Genomic DNA, 16132 nt, shown 5'->3' with positions numbered 1-16132 from the left:
TAATGGTGGGCAGTGGGTCATGGCCTTCCTCTAACTAAGGAAGCTTCACAACCTGGCAGGCAATCTTTCTAAGTAGCAATTCTTGTCAAGGTTCATACTGTTCATTTTTTGGCTGCTGGCAGTCAACATGCTATTAACTATTAACAACGTGGACACCTGTACATATATACAAATTTTAAGTATTAATACTAATATTAATTTGTAGTATTAGCCGTATAATTTTATCATAATATTATGATATGCTGCCAAAAATAAAATTCAACGAATTTAATTTGGTGGACCTTCATCAAAGTTTTAAAAACATGACAGGGACACCTCCATTCACGACAGGCATTGATCACATTTTGACACTTATATGAGATAGAGAGAGGCACTGCTCAGAGCTACATGAATTGCAAGAGTTGCAGGAAGTTTCAATAGGCTGCCTTTCGCTTGAACAACTGATAATTTTTAACAGCAATGCATATTTACATTAACAACATAAGAAGCTGGCACTCTGTGTTAATTATTTGCTTTAAGTGTGTGGAGAGAACAAGCTGCTAAGAGATCTTGAGATTTTTGAGCCAATTGGCAGATGATTCCACAGCGCACTCCCTTCCCAAAAAGGATCTGATGAATTGTAGAACAATCAGATTACTGTACTCTATAGAAGATTACTGTACTCTATATAGAAGCTACTGACTTTCAAAGTTTGAAACAGCATCGAGAACATCAAAATTGGCAGACAAGGCGAGATGCTCATTGCCAAATTTTCAAATGTGCCAATATTTATGTGTCCTCATCATCGCCGCCGCTGCTGTCTGAGGAGGCATCGGACCGCGCATCCTGCCAGTCCGAGTCGGAGCTGGTGCCGCTGTCCAGGTTTGTGAGGTCGGCGTGCAGCGCTTCCACAGCATTGCCTGCCATGCCGCCCAAGTGCTGATACTGTTCAAGCTTGGAGAGGAGCACCACCTGCTGCCCGAGCTGGAAAGCTTCAAGGGCTGCATGCACACCCGCCTCCCCCAGCTCCGCCGCATGGGGAACTTGTCGGGCGCTGGGCAGGCGGCGCTCTCCCCTCCCAGCGGCTTGCTGCACTTGCTGGGCGTAGTGCTCATAAAACACTACCATATCCCTGGCCTCACGCCGCACGATGGTCATCTCTTCGGAGCACCGCTTCAAGCGCTCCTGCTGCTCCGCCAGCGCGGCCAGTTTCCTAGCCAGCAACCCTGCCTGAGCAGATTGTCGCTGCCACGGCAATGTGTCTGCCGCGAGCAAGCCAGGGGCGGTCAAGCGCTGGCAGTCATACTGCGCTCCCTGATAGTCCCCAGGGGCGGCATGCCAGCGCCGCAGCTGAAGGATGTCATCGCTGACTTTGGACACGATGGCTTCCATCTGGCGCCGCAACCGCTTCAGGCTAGTGCGCTCACGATATGCCGCTGTCTCCAGCTGTCTCTGTAGGGCGTAGTAATCCACGAACCTGGCTGCAATGGAAGCATGTAGCTGCTGAATCATGAACCTCTTCCGCTGACCCCCTATCTCCTGGTACAACCGGTCTGCCTCCACCCACCGCAGCTGTACCCGGTGCCTGCGCTCCCACGCTGCCAGCTTGCCCTCAAGGACTCGGCGGTGCTCATGCCGCATTTGCTCGGAGAGCGATTGCTGCCCCTCAGCTGCGAGAGTCACACTGCCACCCAGCGCGTACAACTCCTCCAAGCAGCCTTGGTAGTGGTGCTCCCATGTAAGACGGGCCTGCGAGTAAGAATCCTGACATCAGTGATTCATGCATCTTTATGTATCTTCCAAAGGTGTGCATCCCATTTGCTCTTTACAAAAACTCCACCAGTATGCACATCCTGTCATGTCTTGTCCTGTCATGTCATAAGTCACATGTCAAATGTCCTATCATGTCATATGAACAAGCACCAGTACAGCCAACTGAAGGTGCAGAGTGGAGCAGCACCGGGATGGTGGGCGCGCTTGTTGATGCCCCCTCAGACGATGTCTGCCGCTGCTCCCGGGCAGACCCCTGCGTGCAAAACAAACAATCTGCTTGCATACTTTCTTCTGAGGCAGCTCTTTACTCTGAGTCCTCTGAGCACCTCCTTCTCACTAGCATACCCATTGATACTTATTCCATGCTAGAGAAGAGCCTTCAAAAAGGACCAACACACCTCTGCTTCGTCACTTGCGCCTGCACCAGCGCCGCCTTGGAGAGGATCCTGGCCTGCCGGTGATGGGACGCCTCCTGAGCCACCGCCACCCTGCACCTGATTCATCAGCCAATAAGCGAGCATGCAAAGCATTGCAGACTGCAGGATATATCAAGATGGCATCTCCCCAGAGAATCAGTAGAGACAGGTGCAGCAACTAGGAGGGGTGCATTTTACCTGCAACTCGGGGGCTTTGATTTGGGCAATCTCCTGCTTGAGGGCCCCCGTGGACTGCCGCAGTTGTGCCAGCAGTCGAGCAGCCCTCCTATGCCACTCAAGCAGCTGCTTGGGCAACCTGCGCTCCTTTTTTCGCTGCCAAGCCATCGCCTGCACATGGACCAACATTGTCACTTCTCGCACCTACAGGGTTACAAACTGCAACATCGAGCAAGGCTACAAGAGCTTGCATCATATGAAAGGAGAACTCACCAGGTCCGTCATGTAGTCCTCCCGCGTGGCAGTCGCCATGCGCTTCAAGATGTGTGCAAATTTCCTGTAATGTGCCCAAGCCTGTTCAATGTTGTCACCAAAGGAGTTTCCTGCCGCTAGCATGCGGCGGGCGCCATACTTTTCTTGGCATGCCGGAATGTGAGCCTTCACATGCCACGGCCCCACTGCCAGGCCAGGCATACCCTCCACGTTTCCTTGAACCATCCTGCCAGCACAACACATCACCATTCAAAGGGGACGCTGCTGTGCACTCCGACGAATCCACACACTCATAGCATGACTAGTACTAGACACTAGGAGTGAAATTGTTCCATGCAATAATTGTACAGGGCACATCTTGACGTAAACGCCAGGCATGATGGACGAAAGATTATACCTTCGCCAATATGGGTCAAACTGGCAAGCAATGTCAATGAAGAAGTACTTCAGATCCTTGCCCTCCTCAGGCTTGAACTCCTTCAGCAGACGCTGCAGGAGCAACTCGTAGTAAACAAAGCACTCCGGTGTGAACAGGTTTGCCGCCACGAGAACATACCCGTGGCGGCAAACTGCTGCTGCCACGCCCTACGCACAAGCACATGCGGGAGTGTCAGACCGGCTCCAAAGCACCAGCACATCTTCTTGTTACACGCTTTCCTGCCAAGCAAGGTACATCCTGCAGAGCTGCAATTTAAGGCTGCCATAACCCTACCCCTTGTTGAACTCGCCAGATCCAAGCAAGACCCAATCAACCGTGGGCATGGTATTCAGTATTTTTACCACCTGAAGCAAGGCACGCTAGGGTGCTGCCAAGTATTACCCTTGCCAGCCGGGGCCAGGAAAAAAAGAGAAAAAAATCATGGATATATGAGATGCATGCCAACATCAGTAAGCGCAACAAGATCCCAGAAAAATGCGAGGAGACTCACTTGCACATATAGGCGCAGCTGCGTGTCTGAGGCGGTTGGCGTGGCAGCAACGAACTGAGAGCAGACCGGCCGCTCCAGCGCCGCCGGGTCCAAGGCCTTCCGTTGAGCGAGCAAGGCCTTCACCTCTTCATCAGCAATGAAGGGGCTATAGGGCAGCTTCGGCTGCAGGAAATCAGAGGCTTTGCCCGCCGCCCTGAGCTGCGTGAGTCCCAGGCAGGCGTCAGCAATGGCTGCCACGCAAGTGCGAAAGCAGCAAGGACACTGCACAGTGGGGCCCCCGGAGGCACGACTGTCCAGAGATTCCTGGGTCGCCGGGCCCACCTCAGCTGCATCTCTGCCAGTTTGAGCCGCGAGGCTGCCTGCTTCCATTTCTGGTGGCGATGACGACGCTGCTGCTTCCCTCTGAGTGTTCTCCTGGGGCGGCGGCGGCTGGCCGAGCTGCAAGTCTGAGTCACCGCTGAGCCCTGCCTCCGAACAGATGGGCTGCACGCCAAGCCTGTTGAGGTCATGTGTGGCGATGTCCATTCTGCGCCACTGTCTGACCGCCACTGGGAGGTTCCTCCAGATATTTTTGGGCAGGCCACTCAGTTGCCCGTACGGCACACAGCCGTTCCTGACGTGCACCTCCTCCAGGGCGCTAGTCCAGGCGACCATTGAGGTTGGGCTGGCGAGGCTGAGCTCATGCGTCTGCAACATGAGCGCTCCAGAGTAGTAAACCAGCGGCCTCTGTGGCGTTGCAGGAAAGCATCCCATGCTCACAGGATCGACTGTGAAGGCGGCACTGCACCCGCCACACCTGAATGCTGGGGGGCTGACCTCTGTCCTGCCGCTGATCGAGACATACACAAGCCTGCTGATCGTCTCCACCTGCTCCCACACTGATCCCACCCTCCCAGCCTGACTGCATGGACTGCAAGCGGGCAGGGCTGCTCTGGCAGCTGTCAAAAACTCTGCCTGCAGCTGCTGCTTCAGTGCTGCTTGGCGTGCAGGCTGACCAGCTTGGAAACATGTGTTCCTGAATACATTGTCATCAAAGCACGCATCCCATGCTTGGTGCAGCCGTCTATTATCCTCTTGAGCTGCCTGTTTCCGCAGACGCCGGCGTGAGGGCGGAGGCTGATAATAGGCAGCAGCGGCTTCTCCATCTCCATCTGCAAAGCCATCCTGCTGTTCTTCCTGCTGAGCTGTGTTTCTTGCAGGGATCCGCCAGGATGGAAGGGCGCTGGCCGGCCTCCGGGGTCCCCTCGGTGCAGATGTTGCCACAGTGCTGCCTAGGTTCCTCCCAAATCTGCGGCCTGGCTGCAGCAGAGCAGGAGTGTCGGCTGATGGTATCACCTTGACACTGACCCTCCACCTCTTGTTCCTGACCATTCGTCCTGCATGAAGTCATCACACAACGGTTTCTGCAAGTGATCCACCAGGACATTAAAGGAATGAGAAGTACATCAGCAGCATGCCTTCTAGTACAAGTGATACAACTATCCTTACAAGCACCTGGGCTACTTGCTACTCTTTGGGGTGCACAGTCCTCTCCAGATGCTCCTCATCAGATTGGCATTCCAAGCAAAGCCAGGTCAGGGCAGACACCCACGGCTACTCACAGCAGCAGAGGGATCGTAACGCTCACCAGAACAATTGAACTTGATGTTGGTTTAGATTGTAGACGACTTCAGTGTCTGTCCGGTGCATCAGTGCTCAATTCAGGTGAACGCTCTGTGTTGCCTGCACGCATTTCATTTCAAGGAATTGGCTTGGCAGGGCATGCAGTCACTACGAAAGAAGTAGACATGCACGTCGATGGTCGTGACATTCGATTAGCTGAGTCCAAACAAGTCAAGGATGGGGATGCCAAAAAACCGGCAAAAGTGCGAACCTCACATGGCCAGCGACAGAAGACTTCAAGAATTCGTTTAAATTACTCCCATAAACATTTGCGGCCGTCCCACCCCCCTTTCAAATCCTACTTTGCAACGGTAACCTGGCAAATGGCATTGCTGTCTTCGCAGAAACGAGTAGCGCACGATCCTATAGATACAGGCTTGACCGAAATAATTAGCTTGACGGAGGTACTATGCAATGCTGAGATTGTTGTAGGTAAATCTGAAGGATGTGCAGCATTGCTTTTGTTATTGCACGCCCCGAAGGGGCGTGCTCAGAAAGAGAGCCAAATCCACTAATGTAGTGGAGTGCATGTCCACTAAAGTAGTGGATTTTGCCCGACAGAGTAGGATGCCCAAAAACGTTTGGGGGATCGTAGACTTGGACCTCGAGAAGAACAATGAACGTTGCAACTTGTACATCCTCGAGAAGCCATCTCTTCGTAGCATTTCATTCAAGAAGGGATAAGAATATTCTTGGTGCAAGTTTGGCTCACCGAGGTAAATTAAGATACCAGGTGTGAGGTCACTTCTGACACCATCAAGCGTTGACAATCACCGAACGCACGAGGCATATACGAAAGAATCTAAACTTTGAGCAATCAGCTTGCACAGCCGCAAGCGATTATGGCTGACGCGGATCTATTCGAGAATTGGTTTTCAATCGCGGACCAGGATCACGATGGGCTGCTTACTGGTGCAGAGGCTGTGCAATTCTTCCAACGCTCGAATCTATCTCAAGAAACACTTTTCCAGGTGTGTATAAAATCAGCAAAGAGAATGATCATGTAACGCCCCATAATAAACTCTCATACTCATGGCGTTGTCTTCGAGGGAGCATTTTTTACACAAGCTGAGAGCTTTGCATGCCTGCTAAGTTTAGCTCAGCGAAATACCTGGCAGCAGTTGCAGGTATTTTGCGCGCACTCAGACAGCTCATGGGGTTGACTTGGACGTGCAGGTGTGGCAGATGGTGGCAGGAGACAACAGCTCTCTGACGAAGCAACAATTCTACAGCACGCTCCGACTCATGTCCCTAGCTCAGGTGCTTGAATTCTGCTTGCATCCGTGACCTTCTGCCAGAGCAAAAGTGCATCCTGAGAGCCCCACTGATTGGCTACAAAATGCACTTTTGGATAAGTATTGATAGCCACGCAACAAAGTCACTTTCCCCATGGCTGCCAACATCACTGACTAACTACTGTGCAACGCAGGGGAGCGGCGGCGTGCTGCCTGAGGCGCAGGCGCGCTCTCTGCTGGTAGGCATTGGCCCGGCAGTACCGCCGCCAACAATGGCGGGCCTGCCAGTTCCGCGACCCACAGTAACGCAGCAGACCTGGCAATCGGCGCCGCAGATCCCCGGCGCGCGTCCGGCCGCCCCGGCCCCGGCTGCTGGCGCGTTCCCTCCCATGCCCGCCGCCGATGCGCAGCGCTACCGGGATGTCTTTGCGCGCCTGGACACTGACCGCGACGGTTATGTGGAGGTTTGCTTCTGCTCATTTGCCCTTTGACGCTGTCACCGAGGTGAGATTTGCATGGCTTTTATTGGCCCATTGATGCGCAGAAACGCATAGAGCCATTCGGACAAGCTGTAGTAGAGGAAACAGAGTAGTAAACAGAGAGAATTTGGGCGATGCAACTCATATCTGACTTGGTGATTCGAGAAAGCAGGCAAAATAGTTGTGCAGGCAGGTTTCAACGCAGCCAGTGATGTCATGCAGGGTGGCGATTGCGCTGGCTTCTTCATGCAATGGGGCCTGCAGAAGGAGGTCCTGAGGGACATCTGGGAGGTGGTGGCAGGGGATGAGGGCCGCCTCAGCCAGGACCATTTCCTGGGCTGCCTCTACCTGATGGACCTGGCAAAGCGAGGGGCGCCGCCCCCCAAGTTCCTGCCTCCGGGGCTGTTCCCTCCCATTGCTGGTGCCTCCGCGCAGCCCAACGCCGGGAGCTCCTTCTCGCTCTCCGGCATGCAGCAGGTGTGCCTTTCTGGCAGACCCTTCTCATGTCCTAAAGATCAGACCTTTTTGTGCACATTCAAGAAAATGCGTAGAGCAGCACAGAGTGATCCATGCATGGCTCCTGATTGCCCTGTATCAAGCCACCTGCCGTGTTATGCACCCGAGCAGATGCATAACTCCAAAATCGCCCTAGTTGTCACTTAGGAACGTAAATGTTGGCTGCAAGAGCAACATGTGCATGCATGCAGGAGGATGTATTCTCGAAGGAGCCCTCGCTGCCCCAGCTGCCGGGCAAGGTGCACTACAGTGCGCCGTCCGTGCCGGCGTACGCATCCAGGGTGCCCCAGCCGGACGTTTCATCGCTGAGCGCTGTGGAAAGGTCGCGGCTGCAGGCCGACCAGAAGCAAGCCCAGGACCTGGACCAACAGCTCTACCAGGTGAGCGCATCCTGATCTGCAAGCTATCGTGCATGCTTCTTTTGAGCTGGGTCTTTTCTGCCCCAGGATGGCATCGCAAGCCCTGCATCATGCGCATGCTGATTGGACATGCAGCTGGAATTAAAGACTTGGAACGCAAGGCAAGCTCTGTCTGTACTTTCAAGAATGGCGTAGGAAGCCTGGCTCCTGGGACAAGAAAATTATGGGAAGAGGAATGGTGCATGCTGTTGGCAAGTGGTGAAGAGAATGGGTGCTTGTGTGCAGGCCCAGGTGGAAGGGCAGGCAGCCAAGCAGAAGGAGGCGCTGTACAGGGCCGCCCTGCAGGACCTCACCCTGTTCAAGAGCCGCACCAGCGCCGCCCTCTTGCAGGCGAGTGGTTGTATACCATCACTGTTCATGCATGATTTCTCGAGGTATAATGTACAGCTGATCTCTCAAGAGGTGGCGTATGAATTCCAAGATCAGCAATTAGGCTGCACAGGTGTCGCAATGGTGATGTGGGGTGTGGCGTACACAGGCTCAGGAGCGGGCAGACAAGGAGACGGCGGACGCAAACGCGATGCAGGCGCAGTATGAGGCGGCTTGGGCCGGCGCGGAAGCCACTCACGCTCAGGGCCGCCAGCTGCTGGACTCCCTCACAAAGGTGAGAACAGATTGCTACACAGATATGGGAGTGTCGACTTGCTGAGTATTCATGCTGGATCCATGAGAGCATGTGGTTCACTGCCGCAAAGACACTCCAGACCTACTGGTTGTTGCCTTGATAACCAATGAGCATACTGTTCGGTGAGGACAATTTTAGGTAATGCATTTTTATACTGGCCACAGAGACAAACCCAAACCTGCTGGCTCAGGCCACGTGGCCATTGAGCTGGCCAGTTTGGCTGCCAATAACCTGATGGGAGAGTGCCAGTAAAGACTTCGTGTGATGATACGGGTTCTCTGTGCCAGGCTCGCGCGCACAAGGCGGAGGCCACCACGAAGCTGGAGCAGCTGCAGCGCGACATCGCAGAGCTGTCATCGCTCTCACCTGATCTGGTGGAGGAAGAGAACAAAGCCACCCGCGCCCTCAGCGAGGTGAAGCCCTGAAAGATTGCTATGAACGAATGCATGATTGGGGAAGAAACTCTAGACAGGGGTTGTGTTATTGAGGACAGGACTGGCGTTGTTCTTGCAACAGACAAGCATGCAATGATTGCTGGCAGATAGATCGATCAATAGGTAGCCTTGTGTGGAATCACGCGCGTGGCGGTGTTGAGGAATTAGCTCCCCTAATGCACCTTGGCAAAAACCTTAACGCCCACCAGGCGTCTGGATTCACACAAGTCTCTGTACTCTGAGCACCTCTCACACTGACGTCCTTGCAGGCTCATGTGTGTGGACAAAAAGGACTTAATGACTAGGTTGAGAGTTGCCCTGATCTGCAGCAAATCCGGACGGCGGAGGCAGCCGCGGTGAAGCTGGACATGCAGGCGGCGGCTGCGCACGCGGAGAAGGCTGCGCTGGAGCGGCAGCTGGAGGAGGTCCAGCTCAGCTGCGCGGCCGGCCAGGCCGACGTGGCCGCCCTCAAGCGCGACCTCGCCGCCCTCGACTCCAAGGCACGCACTCCTAGACTTCTTCCACCAAAAACCTTGCAAATTCCACCTTGCTCTCTTCGTCTAGGGTCCTGTCAAGCAGAACCTGGCTTCCAGCTGAGCATGCTCTCATAAAGCGATTCTGCTGAAGAAGGGTCGCATGCTTTGCTTTGGGTATGCCGCTGCGCTCTTCTTCTTTGCAGCTTGGAGATGCCCCGCAGTACCCTGCTTCACGGCAGAGTTGAAGAGTTAGGTTGCATGCTCCATTCGGGGGGCCGGCGGAGAACTTTTTTTGTTAGCTCCTAAAACTGGCCTTGTAGTTATAAAGATGGCATGCGCGCAGTTGAAGGCGGAGGACGGCGAGGCGGCGGCGGATCTGCAGTCGCTGCTGAGCAGCACGGCGGACGTGTACCGGACTCTGCTGGGCAACGCGCACAAGGCGGGCATCGCGGTGCCGGCCAGTGCGCTGCTGGAGGGCGCGCCGCGAGACGGACGCCAGCCGCTGGAGTGGAACGACTATGCCGCTGTCGACGCAGAGGACTGGGAAGACTTCGAGGACGAAGGTGAAGCTTTATTTGTCATTCAATGCGTCTGAACTACTTTCATCTCAGACTCTGATCAATGACGGTACTATCACCTCAATTCTTAAGAATCCTTGAGCATAAGGGGCTCTTATGTGTGCCTAGACCACATTACACAATACTGATTACTGTCATCAACACTTTGTAATTAGTCGAGCTCGTGCAAGGACGAGGTTGGTCCTCCTGTCTGTAAAGTGGGTTGGGGCAGGGCGAGGCAGAGACTGTTGATTCTTCTGTCGGGCACATTTAAGGCATCAGGAGAGAAGCGTTCACCTTGGCGACCACAGCTGAGTAATGCATGTGAGGATCAAACAGTCTTACCAGCTGGCATTTCTGGCAGCCAGGGCTGACTCAAAATCTCAGTGCAGGCTTCCAGGTGGTTGGAGGCCATCCTGAGGCAGCAGCAGAGGTGCAGCCGATGCAGGAACAGGCTCCCGCACAGCAGGAGTCAGAGTCTGTGCCATCGGAGCATCCTGCGCCCGCGCCCTCACACACCCTCGAGTCTGAAACCTCCGGAGGATTTGCCGTTGACTTTGGGGACACCGCCTCTTCCATCAAAGGTTCGGACCACCTCCTTACAATTTTGATCCATCCTCAGGTGCCATGCGATGCTGTCTCTGATGCCCTTTCACAACTTGAAATTCTTGTGCACGTGAAGATGGCGAAGGCCACTCATCTTCACGAGATGCATGATGTATGCGGGAAAGTTTGACTTTCTGCTGTCTGATTTGCTGCAGGAAAGCCAGCGGACTTTGCCGCCTTCAGCAGTTTCCCAAGCACTGCTGCACCGAGCAAGCCAGCAGAGGAGAGTTGGGCAGCCTTTTGAACGGGAATTGAGACTGACAGAAGAGCAATTGACATTTCATGACTTGTATATAGCATGAATGACTGCTCAGCATGGGAAGACCGGGTGTGACTGGCATGCAAGCATGCAGGGGATTGTCCCAATGACGAAATGTTACAGTGCTTGTGGCACCGCAGCAATCAGTATGATGGCTCTTGAAATTAGCTGGAAATTTCCTTTTAGCCATTTCAGACAAGCACCTCGCATTTCCTCAATATTTTCATCTACACATGAGTGCATCATTCAACTGGCAGCACTCTGTGGCTAAATTTTGCAAATGCGTACCAGTAATCAAAGAGCTGTGATCCGGGCTACCAGGGAAATAGCCACTCGGTACAATACTGTGAAAAATCGACCGTGTTCGACTTCAGAGCCTGATCAGCCACAGGGCACATGTACCACCCACTTGTAGATGTTAGATGACATGTTGCGCAATAGTATTGCAATCCTCCATGGCAACTCCATCTTGAAAAGTACAAAAACCAGGACAGGAACTTCCAACCATGGCGATTGCTAAAAAAGACTTGTGTCCAAGCAATTAAATTGGCGTCTTGGTACCATGGGTGGCATGCCACAACAGAGATGCGCAACGCATGCCACCACAGCTGAGAAACCAGAGGGGCCTGAAATTTCCCTTTCTTATACAAGGGAATGTTGCAATGTTCCCAAACCCTGTCAACACCTCCCCCAGTGGGGACCCCCACTCAATCCAACCCCCAGCTCTTGAAGGATCACAAACATTTCTTATCTATTGCTCACAAATGTTCTTCCCATCATCAAGATCCTGCGTCACATAGCAGCTGCCCCAGAGGAAAGAGAGGATTCAAGTACCCATATGTGCCTCCTGCACCCCACCCTGCAAATCGCATGCTGCTCTTTCTTGCGCAATTGCATCTCTGTCAGCGGCGCTTGCCAGAAAACAGGCCTCACCGAAAGGCCTCTGGCGGACTCTCTGCCTGAGACATGATCATCAGGCTGCCTTACGCTTGCGTGTCCCAGCTGTGGGCTGACAACTGCAACCTCTGGCCTGCCCAGCCTGAGTTGTGGGCTGTGGGGTTGTAGGGGGCACGCGCTGCTGCACCGACCGAGGCATCGCCCCAGGGCTGAGCGCAGCATGCGAGGAGCTCCTCTGCTGCATCTGGCACACCCCACCCAACACACAACTGTCAGATCCCCATGCACTGTAAAAGGCGTCCATGCATGCCAGTCGTGATGACTTTGAACAGCAAAGGCATCAGCGCTGAGAATCCCTTGGCAAGCTGGAAATTAAATTTTGCAAGCATGAATGACTTCCATATTTGCCGGAGACTGCACAGCGCCATATTCCCAAGCTGCACTCCCCACACGCACTTCCATATGGCGTTTGTAAAACTTTAAACAGGCAAACCCAGCGTGCCTTATCTATCTGTGTCCCCAGTTCTAACCACCAAGCAATCTGCAACAGAAAGCTTCCCGTTGCAAGAGGGCGCACCTGAGGCTGCGGGGTAGCTGGTGCGACGGGTGCAGCGCGGCCCCTGCGCACGTCGCGGTAGACAGGCAACAGCGTGGTCACCGACTGCCCCGGCACCAGCGCCAAATCGGTGCACACATTCACCTGCTGCACCAGCAAGACATTTAGTGAGGAATACCAAACAATCTACAATCCGTCACTCATCCATGTGTACCTTTCACCTTGCTCCTCTGGCTCAGAGTAGCAAAGTCAGCGGTTCGATTGTGACTCCTGCACATTGCATCTCAACTGCAGCTGATTGAACAATGCACTGATGTCAATGTATGAGGTCCTTGCTTGCAAATTGCTGCTTCGTTTGCTTGCTGCAAAGGGGTGGCCTTGCCTGAGCGCCAGGCTGCCCTTCTGCACCCTCCTCATCTTCTGAGCCATCCTCCGAGACTGAGTGATCGCTGTCCTCTTCCTCATCGCTAGTGTCTTCCTCGTCCTCTCCATCCCCCTCGTCTGCTGCCTCGACATCTCCAGAATCATACTGCAGTTTCCACACGAACAGACTCATTGCGTGTGTAGGATGATCTTTTTGATAATATACTGGACACTGAACAGTGATCATCAACAAGGCTTTCAAGATCTCCTTATCACCTTTGGTATGAAAGCTGAGGCCATGGCAGACTATTCAAGATCATAGTCTGCTGCTCACCTCCGGTTCTTCGACATCTGGATCTTCATCACAGTACTTGCCCGCAGAGTAGTAACCATTGTCCCACGTGGGCTCAAAGCCATAGGTGTACTGCGTGTCCTGCACATGTACATCCACTTTCTTCCTCGCAGATGTGCACCTCAGCAGCTTGCATAATATTCTGTGCTGCCTTGGCCAATCATATGACAGGGTGATCTTCTGACATGGGCAGGGAAAATGGGCCTCACATATGGGACGTAACTGGCGTGTGGGATTGCTGCCAGGAAGCAGTCTTCGCAGAGTTTCCGTTGCTGCAAGCACCAAACAATTGCTCATCCGATGTTCAGAGCTGTGCATTAAACGATGTGAAGATAGTGATTTAGGTGAACTGCCCATTGGTGGGTGGCGTGTGCACACCTTGCCATCATCATAGGGCTCTTCATAGAAAGTTGCCCTGTAGTCCCTGAATGGGGCACATGACCGGCAAATGTCGCATGGCCTCGTATGCTGGTCTGGCTTCCAGACAGACTTGCGCATGAAGTTGCTCTTGCCCTGCCCAATGAAGTAGCAGGATATTTGAGACTGGCGGTAGGACTCAACAAGCATTACACTGGACTGCAGCATTAGAGAACATGGCTGAAAGGGATTATATTGTGAGCACGGGACACATCAATGCGAGATAAATATTTCGGATGATTTGGGACAGGACAGGCTGACGGGTGAGGCTCACATGTCCAGGGAATTTGGCACTGAAGCATCCGTCGCACAATTTTGCCTACAGCACACACACAGAATTGTCACTGCACTCATTGCTGTGAATTCTGTAAACATTAGTACAGTTTATAGTAGAAATTCTAAAAAGATCAATCTTATTTCAGCCCACCATGCCCAAGCTAAATGGCTCCTCCCAGAAGACCGCCCCCATCGAAAACGGGTCCAGCTCTCCACACTCGTCACATGGCCTTGTGTGAGAGGCTCTCACAATTTTCCGCTCAAAATCGCTGGGAGTCTGCACGCAGGAGCAGGTTCAGACCTTCCCTAGGCCGAATTCTCGTCAAGAAGTCGAACATAGCATGATCCCAAGTTCGTAGCAGTAATCTGGAGGAACTCTTGAGTAAACTCAGTAATCTCGAGGACTTCTGCTTGAAGGTTCTTCACAAAAGGCATGTCAGAAAGAAGAGCAGTGGTCGTCATTGGGTGCGAGTTGTTGCACCGGATCGTGATCTTCCTTCCCCCTTTCGTTTACTTCGGGGCCGTAACGTGATGCTTGATCTCTTTCTACCAATGCAATCTGCTCCTGAGGCAGATCAAGACATATTGTATCTGCCCCAGAAGTGTTCTGTGGGTGTACCTCTGGATGCGTCCCGTTGAGTTCCACAAAATTTTGTTATCGCCCATTGCAGGGATTTTTTGATCGATGTGCCCAGAAGTGCTGACGATGAGCAGGAATGCAGGATGCCACAGAAGAAAGTACCAGTTTCCACAACTTTCCAAGGTTGTCTGATTTCAGTGGTGCGACCCAGCGCAGGCTGCCATGGAATGTGTTTGCAAGTGCTGCATGCCGTAGTATGATACTTTTAGTGCTAGCATCTGTGGAGATATTGGAGTCATGATCAGATTTATCAGGGAACTTCCGGTCGGTTCCGGAGGGGAGTCAAATATCGAAGATCGCGATCGACTCAGATCCCAGCAACAGTTAGAAATCGGTCTGAGAACCCTGACGCGTGCCTAAGTCAGAGAAGCTTGGAATAGCACAGATGGCTGTGCCCATCGCTGACTCTGACTCTCGGAGAGCATGGTGCTGGCCCAATTCCAAGAGTCTCAGGATTGGCCTAGGTCAAAATGGAATCTTTCATGGCACACCCTGACAGGTTGAACCTGGTATGTTTCAAGGCTCCTATCAGTCTTGAGGATTTATGAGTTAGTTCTGTGCTTCCCAGTAAATTTTATAAGGATGAAGATCATATAATAAGGATAATGAAATCATTGATCACCTGAGGTGATTCACCTCCGAGTGAGTCACAACAAGTCACGCATTCAATTCAGCAATCATCCAAGAAGAACTTTTAGAACCGCCAACAGATATGGCGATTGCCATTGCTGCCTGAGCACAATGAGGAGGCCAACTCCTAACATGAACTTCAATTGAACAACATCATGATGAGCTTCGAAGCCTTGTTATAAGTTCACGCACCCTTCCCCTTCATTGAAGAGCTGGCATGATGCCAGTGGCATCCGTCAGGCCAGCACATGCAGCAACTGTTGGCCAACTGTACACATATTAGACCATGAGCAACAGCCACGGGTGCTGTTGCAAGGAAAAATTTGCGGCAACCGCAGCGCAGCAGGAAGCAGTGCCATCGCAGGTAGGTGCATGCAAGCTCACACTGCTGACCCTGGCAGCTGTGGCTCTCCGACGCCCAAAAATCAGTTTTGACATGCGCGCTTTGCCTCGCGCTTTTCCTCGCGTTTTGCCTTGTGCTCCGCCATGTGCATTGCCTCCCTCTTCACCTCGCGCTTCGCTTTGAGCAAAGCTTATCCTTCTTTGTCGCGCCTTAACTTCAATATTGCCTCACGCTTTGCAAGTCGCTCTTCCTTTTGCTTTGCCTTGCCCCTTGCCTTGCGCTCTGCCTTTGCACTTTACCTTCAAATCTGCCTGGGTGCGTGCGGGGGGTCCCTGCACCGCAAAGATGTCAAACATCCACTGTTAGTCTACAGTGTACTCATGCACAGTCCATGCTCGGTCTAGAATTCTTGTTGTCTTTTAGTGGTGGCAACAACAACGGAGCATATCGTGCCGGGTGCAGCATTGCAGGTGAGATACCTTGGGCGCTGCCTTTTGGAGGCTTCAGCAGCTTTTGTGGCGGCGGCAGTCTCTTCATCACCTTTCTTTTTCTTGTGAGATGTTATCCTCTGCCTTAGCATTGCAGTCATCATGAGTTTGATCATTTTCAGGTCCTTCCTCTTCTTGTTCCTCATTGTACTGCTCCTGTGAATGAACACTTTCATTCCCTCAGGTGATGTTCTAGCTACTGTGCATCTAATGGCTCAGATTGCAACCTCAAAGCCCTGAAAGAAATGTTACAGGTCGCTCATCCTAATGGTGAAGGCGCAGCAGAAATTCTTCGAGACGGTGAATCATGACATTTATCGTGCTCACCTCATCATCATGAAGATAATCACCGTCA

The 16132-nt window shown here is 52.8% G+C and overlaps 5 protein-coding genes across 5 annotated transcripts; 2 read left to right on the top strand and 3 right to left on the bottom strand.

The window, feature by feature from the left end:
• Nucleotides 1-436: 436 nt before the first annotated feature.
• On the bottom strand, nucleotides 437-2517 carry COCSUDRAFT_54430 (hypothetical protein). Its single transcript, XM_005644701.1, has 4 exons — nucleotides 2367-2517; nucleotides 2151-2240; nucleotides 1940-2005; nucleotides 437-1728 (listed from the first exon to the last, which is right to left on the bottom strand). The coding sequence occupies exons 1-4, from the start codon at nucleotides 2511-2513 to the stop codon at nucleotides 769-771; spliced, it is 1263 nt and encodes a 420-aa protein (XP_005644758.1). The 5' UTR covers nucleotides 2514-2517; the 3' UTR covers nucleotides 437-768.
• Nucleotides 2518-4017: 1500 nt separating this feature from the next.
• COCSUDRAFT_30804 (hypothetical protein) lies at nucleotides 4018-5638 on the bottom strand (the record flags this gene model as incomplete). The annotated part of the gene is made up of 3 exons (XM_005644700.1): nucleotides 5421-5638; nucleotides 5175-5269; nucleotides 4018-4923 (listed from the first exon to the last, which is right to left on the bottom strand). A coding segment is annotated over exon 3 (900 nt), but the record flags the coding sequence as incomplete, so codon positions are not given.
• Nucleotides 5639-6051: 413 nt separating this feature from the next.
• COCSUDRAFT_44152 (hypothetical protein) lies at nucleotides 6052-10800 on the top strand (the record flags this gene model as incomplete). The annotated part of the gene is made up of 12 exons (XM_005644699.1): nucleotides 6052-6180; nucleotides 6386-6469; nucleotides 6639-6908; nucleotides 7146-7400; nucleotides 7631-7819; nucleotides 8084-8239; nucleotides 8337-8462; nucleotides 8771-8896; nucleotides 9247-9342; nucleotides 9737-9956; nucleotides 10343-10534; nucleotides 10712-10800. The coding sequence occupies 12 exons, from the start codon at nucleotides 6052-6054 to the stop codon at nucleotides 10798-10800; spliced, it is 1932 nt and encodes a 643-aa protein (XP_005644756.1).
• Nucleotides 10801-11027: 227 nt separating this feature from the next.
• COCSUDRAFT_34072 (hypothetical protein) lies at nucleotides 11028-11577 on the top strand. The gene has a single exon (XM_005644698.1). It carries the CDS (start codon nucleotides 11378-11380, stop codon nucleotides 11543-11545), a length of 168 nt encoding a protein of 55 aa, XP_005644755.1. The 5' UTR covers nucleotides 11028-11377; the 3' UTR covers nucleotides 11546-11577.
• Nucleotides 11578-11798: 221 nt separating this feature from the next.
• Nucleotides 11799-15645, bottom strand: COCSUDRAFT_57933 (hypothetical protein; the record flags this gene model as incomplete). Its single annotated transcript, XM_005644697.1, has 7 exons — nucleotides 11799-11921; nucleotides 12290-12415; nucleotides 12708-12797; nucleotides 12966-13064; nucleotides 13362-13496; nucleotides 13828-13953; nucleotides 15589-15645. 7 exons carry the CDS (start codon nucleotides 15643-15645, stop codon nucleotides 11799-11801), a joined length of 756 nt encoding a protein of 251 aa, XP_005644754.1.
• Between the last annotated feature and the right edge of the window lie 487 nt (nucleotides 15646-16132).

This window comes from Coccomyxa subellipsoidea, assembly GCF_000258705.1.
Source record: "Coccomyxa subellipsoidea C-169, whole genome shotgun sequence".
NCBI lineage: Eukaryota > Viridiplantae > Chlorophyta > Trebouxiophyceae > Coccomyxaceae > Coccomyxa > Coccomyxa subellipsoidea.
This window is presented reverse-complemented; position numbering and strand designations above follow the sequence as displayed.